The sequence below is a fragment of the Dinoponera quadriceps genome, unplaced genomic scaffold, assembly GCF_001313825.1.
Source record: "Dinoponera quadriceps isolate SergipeBrazil2010 unplaced genomic scaffold, ASM131382v1 scaffold589, whole genome shotgun sequence".
Classification (NCBI taxonomy): Eukaryota; Metazoa; Arthropoda; class Insecta; order Hymenoptera; family Formicidae; genus Dinoponera; species Dinoponera quadriceps.
Genome location: NW_014554985.1, coordinates 1,224,484 through 1,232,578, shown reverse-complemented (window position 1 = coordinate 1,232,578; position 8,095 = coordinate 1,224,484). Strand labels below are relative to the sequence as shown.

General features: G+C 48.9%; 1 protein-coding gene across 1 annotated transcript; it reads left to right on the top strand.

The window, feature by feature from the left end:
- The first annotated feature begins 1,178 nt into the window (after window positions 1-1,178).
- Window positions 1,179-7,629, top strand: LOC106742715. Its single transcript, XM_014615914.1, has 2 exons — window positions 1,179-1,254; window positions 5,968-7,629. Exons 1-2 carry the CDS (start codon window positions 1,210-1,212, stop codon window positions 7,627-7,629), a joined length of 1,707 nt encoding a protein of 568 aa, XP_014471400.1. The 5' UTR covers window positions 1,179-1,209.
- Window positions 7,630-8,095: the final 466 nt, after the last annotated feature.

Sequence of the window (8,095 nt, the reverse complement as noted above, 5' to 3'; positions counted from 1 at the left end):
GAACTTTTGCTTACGACCGGGGCTCTTACGGAGGCTTCCTTCTTTCTCTTTCTTCATTCTAATTGCGGACTCGGTAAAACTCTAATTACAGATCACAACTGCATCGAGCGGTCGGAGGTTACGTCGCAACAAGAAGGAGATCGCGCGGGATCGTTACTACTGACTTGGCTGGTGCTGCGACAGCCGGTCTCTGATCGGTTCAGTGGCACGATCGATACCCGATCATCACGATTATCATTACAGGTAAGTCAGGGTGTACTGCTCAATACATAATCCTGTTCGATATATTAAATCGCTTATCTTTGCTTACTAATAACTTTAATAGTAACACACTGACCTGTATCATGTGTCATTACCCTTCTTCAAAGGTGCTATTATCAGCTCAGTGAACACCAACTAACAGTAACATGACATCAATATTATAATCTCCCACTCAATGCAAATGAAATATAACGCGTGTATTATGTAACAGTTACATTGTTGAATGGGAAATTACAACATCGATGTTATGTTATTGTTAGTTGGTGTTCACTAGGAACGACCTAAATTTTACATCATCTTGAAATAATGCTTTTATTTTCTTCATTATTTTAGTATTTCAGTAGTTTTTGTGTTATGTTTGTTTTCGTGTCATATCAAAGAAGAAAGAAAAAAATATTTCCTTTCCTTTTTTCTTTTATAATATAGTATATCCTTTTTCATTTCTTTCTTTCTTTTACACATATATATATATATATATATATATATATATATATATATATAACAATGTGATTGTTACATGCAACGCATATTATACTGTATTTATGTTGTCGAGCGAGAAATTATAACATTGATGTTATTAATAGATGTTTGCCAGATATATATGCATATTTTTTCTGTTCTTTCTTTATTATTTCTTAATTTTTGGGATGATATTTCTTGCTAATAAATAAATAAACACATCGAGTCGTATCGCAAAATCGTAAACGTTTGTTTTCGCGTTTCAGTTGTTGCGTATTTTCTCTTTTCCGACGGAGGATTCTCGTTTGGAGCGAGAAGGAGCGAACAAATATTTGTTTAGTATGTAACAATCGTATGTAAAATCGACGCCACAGATTCGAATTGTATTGTATTTAGGCGACAGATACCGAGATTACGAAATGTTTTGACACTATATCGAATCTGTTTTCAGTGACACACGTAGGGTTTCATCGTGGACGCCAACGCGGTATGCAGTTACGCATCTACGTTTTAGCCTGTCTCCTATTAAAGGGGGTGAGTATATACTTTCGTTTCTCTCATTAATTCTTTCGAACGAGGTCCCGTCGATTTCTTCGTTGTTCTCGTTACTTTGCGAGATGTAAGAACCGCAATGGCTGTATGTCAACATGTTGACTGCCACTTTGATTTCCGTCAAACATTTTAAAGTTTAAAAGGATGGTACAATTGAAAACTTTACCAACGAACGCTGATCTTTCTGCCGCCTTAGTTGTACAGAGAATGATAAAGTTTTCATAGAATAAAAATATGTGCAAAAATAGTATGCCGTGTAAAAACTAGAAAACCGAAAAAAGTTACTTGTGGTTAGCCCTGATATACCTTTCAAGAATTTGCCTTAGAGGATTTAACACTAAAACTACCGACGATTAACGTGCACCTTCCTACCGGAGCAGTTTAAATAAGATTTTTGAAAGAATACGTAATGCAAAGAAGACAAATATTCATTCGTTTACATATTGCGACAGAAACTACGGGGAAATCTCAGGGGATGCCCTATTAAAAACTGAAGTAACTTTTGTAAGAAAAAATTACCGACCGGTCATTTGACCTGTGGTAGGTTTAGTGTTAAATAAACACTGATCTTCCCCTCTCTTCCTCCCCCATCTCTCCGACAAATCGATCGATCGGACGATCGAAGGCAGTAACGGCGTCCGTCCGAAGCGATCGCTCGTTCACCAAGAACGAAAGAATGACGACGGTGAGATTTGCGGTGCGGCACGTACATACGTATGTACTATATACCTACATGTACACGCGGGTACGCGACGCAGGGTAGCTGCGCATCGACCGGAGATCTCGTCCGGGACGATCTCGGCCGGTTAACGTGGGGGATCTCTCTCGGGGAGGGAGACGGGGGATAGGTCGGCGTGTCTGCGTAGGTAATTACTACATTATAACCCAGATATCACAGCGGCCAAAGCGGCCCGGCCAATGCCGTTACCGCCGGTGCTCTGACCCAGAGCTAAGGGCGACTCCGCGCACAGCCCGGCCGGCCCCGTCGATGTCTCGAAATGGTGCGCGCGAGCGTGGCGATCCGGCTCGTCCGCTGCCGCCGTCTACTGTTCCCAAGTAACGTTTCATCGCCGTCGTCGTCGGGGCCGCTCTCTTACAAGGTGGTGCGCAAAAATCCCGCGCGCGCGCGGAACGACCGGTTTCTTCGCGCGCGTGCGATTGTCGGTGTACCCTTTCCGTTCTGCATTCCTGTGGCCCGACACGATTTTCGATGCGTCCGCGTCGTCGTCGTCTTCTTTATTTCGCGCTCGATGTCTCGCACGACGATTATCGTTAGCCTTATAAGAGCCGCGCGCGCGAGATAGAGCGGGATGAATGAACCGTCGTTACCGCGCGGGGAAACGGTGCATTCCTTCTTCGTCGACGATACACTGTCTCTTCCCCCCCNCCCCCCCCCCTCTCCCCCTTCTATCCCCCTTCTTCCTATTTCTGTCTCTTTTTCTCTTATTGCTGACCTCGGCGCATTGTCACTTACTTATGTCCCATCAGATTCCTACGCTGTTATTTCTTTATCGCGTCTCTCGGCCGCGTCTCAGAATTTGACACCTTTACATGATCAATTAATCATATCTCGAGGGTATATCCGTTCTCACAATTAACACACAGCTGCGTTTCAACACTGTTTCTGCGTGCATAATTTACCATTATAATGAATGATAATTTTGCAGGCTCGATACCGCACGTATACCTTCTTACGTACTGAATTCGTACGCTCGAGGGAAATTTTCCCAGAGCGTTAAATAAACAATGCTTTTTCCTTATATTCTCTCTCTCTCTCTCTTTCTTTCCTTCTCTGTGTCGATCGCGTAGGAATTATGCAGGCTAACGGACTATTAACCCGCTATGTAGCAATTGTTTGTGGGTGATATGGAATTTGTTGTATTTCTTTTCTTCGCATTCGCTTTATACTGTCGCTTTATACTGTCATCATACTCTGTTATTCCGCTTAAGTTCGACTCAATAATAATAATAATATTCATCGCTATCGTTCTTACCCATTATGTACTTTTCCGATCTTTATCTTTTTCAATCCAATATACATGTAATACATATTTTCTCTTCTTCAATTTTTTCGATTCTTATTCTAGCACTTCATTGTGCGGGCATTTCACGTATGAATAAGACATAACGGAAAGAAAAGTAGACATTTTTGCAAAGCAGAAGTAGAAATGAAATTGCCCAATCAGTTGCTTCGCCCACGAAAAAAAGAAGATTTCATTTATAAGTTCCGACGTTCGCATACGCTACACCGAGAGAAATTCTATTAAAATAATAGTCGCTTTCGGGTCGAATTGCACGGGAAAAACTCGGTTTCTGCAAGTGAAGGAGGACCGGGTGAAAACTCGGGGTGGCAAGAAATGACATCTCTGTTCCCGCGATTGAGAACTTCTCACGAAGATTCGGCCGCATGGGAACTCGGCCGAGAGACAAATGGCTGAGTGGAAACTCCTGCAGGAATCTTTCTGTCCCTATGACCGAGTTTTCGTTCGGTTCGCAGACAACAGAAAATTCAGTTACACACTGAGGCCCGGTTGCACTCCGAACTGCGATTAAGCCAAACGACGACTAACTCTTACAGAGTTACCGACTGAAATTGCTATCTCGGAAGAAATGAAGGAAGGGAAGAAGTTAGAGGTATCAGTCGCGACCTCGTCCCTTAATCATCCCTTAACTTAATCGGAGTCCGACCGGGACTAAGGGAGTGCTTTCCCCGTCCGACTACGACGACGAAGAATGCACGGATCACCTCGGCATTAATTCATTACCGCAATGGATAGATCCACTATGGTGGTTGTACGCTCGCCTGTACGTGAAAACAACGTTTAAATACATTCGCCGAGCCGTCGTCGTCCGCAGGCAGGAACGTGTTTGACACGTAACGCGGCGCGACACGTAACGCATGGTTCGCCATTCACGGGCTGCCAGGTGCCGCGGCTGCACACGATGCGCGCGCGTCTTCATCGTCGCGGATCGCCGAGATCCGCGGCGCGGAGTGATTCAGTAGGTCTCTCGCTCGAATTATGGGACGCGCACACCGCGAAGACCCAGCCGGCGCGGGACAAGTGGAGACGCGCGCGACGGTCGGCCGGACGGGCCGACGGTTAGGGAGGGAGGGGGAGGCGGTAGGGAGGGAACGAGAAAGAGAGTTTCGAGCACGCTCGTGTGTGCGTATCCGAAGCGCTGGCCGATTGACCCGCGGCTAAAGATACGGGTGGTCCGTTATGCCCTAAGGTCACGCATGACGCAATCAGCCACTATACAGTTCTCTATACACATCGGTGCTCCTATTTCGTCGAGGACGGAACCCCCCTTATCCCTACCCCTACCGGCTCCATCTCTCCGATCGAGGCGTCCCGATCGAAGATCGACCGCGCGGGTCCCGCATTCGTCGAATGTTTCGAACGAGTTTGTCGCCGTCGGCGATTCGCCACCACCGTCGACGTCCTCTTCATCCTCCCGTCTCCTCCGCGTACTCGCTCTGTCGCGCCACCGGAAATAACTCTTTCGACCGCCGCTCCATTTGTCCGGCGATAATCGAACGAAGGAATCGAGCCCGCGTTTCTCGACTCGCGATTCCGCCGCACCTGACATACTTAGGTTTCCCCATTGAGCGCGTGAGAAACGGATACCGTTGCGCCGTGACTGTGCTTCTTCTTCGTTTTCGGCGCGCGAAAATTAGTATTTAAACCGACGCGACCGTCCGCGTCGCGCCGACGTAGTCGGATCGCATCACGGCGTGTCATAAATTAGTTTCGGAGGAGTCTGATAAATCGCCGTGTGTGTATGCGTGTGTGTGTGTGTGTGTGTTTTGTATTTTTATATACTTTGTTTAACCTCTTCGCGCTACTACCTGCTGCTGTAATAGCTTCCCCCGTTGAATGAGATTTTTTTTTAGAATGAAACGCCACTGCGACTCGCCCCTGTATATCGCTTGAAAACTGATGGATAGCTCGTCGTCGTCGCTGAACAGCAATTTACTCCCTTGCTTTGATATCGGAAAAAAAAAAAGTAAACAGAAAGAACCTTGCTCATTCTTAACCTCTCGCGACTAGTAACGAATCTCGTATTGATTGATAGCGAAATGATTGGCTATTGGAAATCTCGTAATGACAGATGATAGGTACTTTAAATTGATGATTCCGTTTATGTCGTATGTTTATGTTACTCGTAATATATATATATATATATATATATATTATTTATATATTTTTTTAATATTATTATTTTATTAAAAAAAAAGTATTTAGTTTTAAATATTCTAAGAACATTTTTATAATACGAATATTATGTGAAGTGGACATATAACATCAATAGAATATTCCTATAATATAAAAGAAAAGATTACATTACGCAACATTCTTAGAATATTATAAGAATATTATTTTAATATTGAACAATATTCAATAATATAATATTCTAGGAATATTACGCGCTTATAGGGTAATTTTCATGCTTTTTCTCCATCGTTACTTATATCTCAAGTCATTCTACGTATTCACAAAGATTCACCCAAATCGAAGAATCGCACCGTTCCTTCCGCCGGAGTTGGAAACGCGAATCTATTCCAGTCGCACGAGCTTCGCGCTAACGTCGAAGAAACAGCCACAAATCCCGGGACGAGCGGTTTCTCCCCGCTATCCCGGGGATTCCCGGCCGATATTCCGAACGACGCGTGACGCATTCGTATTCTTGCAGCTGGCTCGCGCCGAGGAGGTGGTCGAAGTCGTGGAAGCGATTCCGGGGGAGGACACTCGGAACGACAACTCCGCGCTGAATCGTCAGGACAACGAGCTGAACAATTCGGAGCAATTGACGTTGGAGAGCCTGGGGGACAATGATGCGGCCGGGAATCACTACAAGCCGGGGTCCGGGCTCCGGGGTCACCCTCTGTTACCGCCGGGTCGAGGGGCGCTCAGCATACCGCGTCCGCACCACAACGTCGCTTATCACGGCCCGCCGCCGCCGTTGCCGCCTTCGAAGACGCCGCCGGAGGCCATGGACAAGATCTACGCGACCGGCACCGGGGACGGCGTCGAGCCGTGGCCGGCGCCGACCCCCGACATGCCGAAGATCGTGTCGCTCGACGTGAAGTGCGAGAAGAGCCTGATGAAGGTCTACCTGGGCTTCGACAAGCCGTTCTACGGCATCGTCTTCAGCAAGGGCCACTACAGCAACGTGAACTGCGTACACCTGCCGGCGGGCCTCGGCCGCAAGTCCATCAACTTCGAGATCAGCATACACGCGTGCGGCACCGCCGGCAACACGCAGAACGAGCTGTACGGCTACGGTGCCGAGTCCGGCTCCGGCACGTACTTCGAGAACATCATCGTGGTGCAGTACGACCCGCAGGTGCAGGAGGTGTGGGACCAGGCGCGCAAGCTCCGCTGCACCTGGCACGATCTCTACGAGAAGTCGGTCACCTTCCGGCCGTTCCCGGTCGACATGCTCGACGTGGTGCGCGCGGACTTCGCCGGCGACAACGTCGGCTGCTGGATGCAGATCCAGGTGGGCAAGGGCCCCTGGGCGTCCGAGGTATCCGGCCTGGTGAAGATCGGCCAGACGATGACGATGGTACTGGCGATCAAGGACGACGACTCGAAGTTCGACATGCTCGTGAGGAACTGCATGGCGCACGACGGCAAGCGGGCGCCGATCCAGCTGGTGGATCATCGCGGCTGCATCACCCGGCCCAAGCTCATGTCCAAGTTCACGAAGATCAAGAACTTCGGCGCCTCGGCCTCGGTACTGTCCTACGCCCACTTCCAGGCGTTCAAGTTCCCGGACTCGATGGAGGTGCACTTCCAGTGCACCATACAGATCTGCCGTTACCAGTGCCCGGAGCAGTGCTCGAAGTCGTCGCCGTTCCTCGACAGCCAGGGCCTCCTGGAGAGCCACCATCACCACGCGAACGGCCATCCCGAGCTGGGCTTCGACCTGCCGCCGCCGATCCCGCTGCCGTTGGAGTCTTACCTGCAGGCGGCGGTGGCGGCGGGACGGCCGCGCGACGAGCGCAGGAGGAAGTCCCGCGAGATCGTGCACAATCCGCAGAAGGCGGTCGGCGTCAACCGGATCATCCGGGTGGTCTCGACCGGCGACCTCACTTTCTCGATCGACGACAACGCCGGCGAGCCGAACGGACCCACCATGGTGTTCCCGCAACGTCAGGAGACCATGATCTGCATGACCACCCCGGGCTTCGCGATCACCCTCATCGTGCTGCTCGCCGTTCTCCTCTCCTCGTGCGTCATGTCGGCCTATCTCTTCATGCGTCTCAGGCCCTTCTCAGCGCGCAGCAAGAAGTCCTTCTGCAACGCCGAGCAGACGAAGAAGTCCTCGAGGACGTGCTTCTACTCATAGGGACGGTTGGCGAGCGATCCGATATACACTCGCGCCGAAACCGGTTCTCGCAAGCGCCTCCCTGCCGTCGTCGGAGACGTCGTTGGAGGTCGTCGGAGGACGAGCGACGACCGGGTTATCAATCCCGTCCTCGAGGTTGCCGAGTCGAGGAATTAGCCGTAAGCGCGTGCATCAAGCTGCGATAAAGCCCGAACGTTTGCCCGACCGAAACCCGGCCGTAGCATCGAACCAGTCTTTTCACGTTTCATTCACTCCCATTGAGGACCGGCTTTGCAATACCGGCTCATCCATCGATCGGATTATGTCGAGCAACCGTTATTCTATACACTTTTGCGACTATTTTTTTTATGTGACGTCATTGTTGATGATAACGGGAGGAGGCGTGTTTTCAGTGCGCATCGATGGAAATTTCACTGTATTTTTGTTTATTCGTGACTTGACACTTCAAATTCCTTGCTTACCAACT

Coding starts and splice junctions, on each gene's coding strand:
- LOC106742715 (XM_014615914.1), top strand. CDS start 1,210: ATGCAGTTACGCATCTACGTTTTAGCCTGTCTCCTATTAAAGGGG. Junction 1,255..5,967: donor CCTGTCTCCTATTAAAGGGG/GTGAGTATATAC, acceptor GTATTCTTGCAG/CTGGCTCGCGCCGAGGAGGT.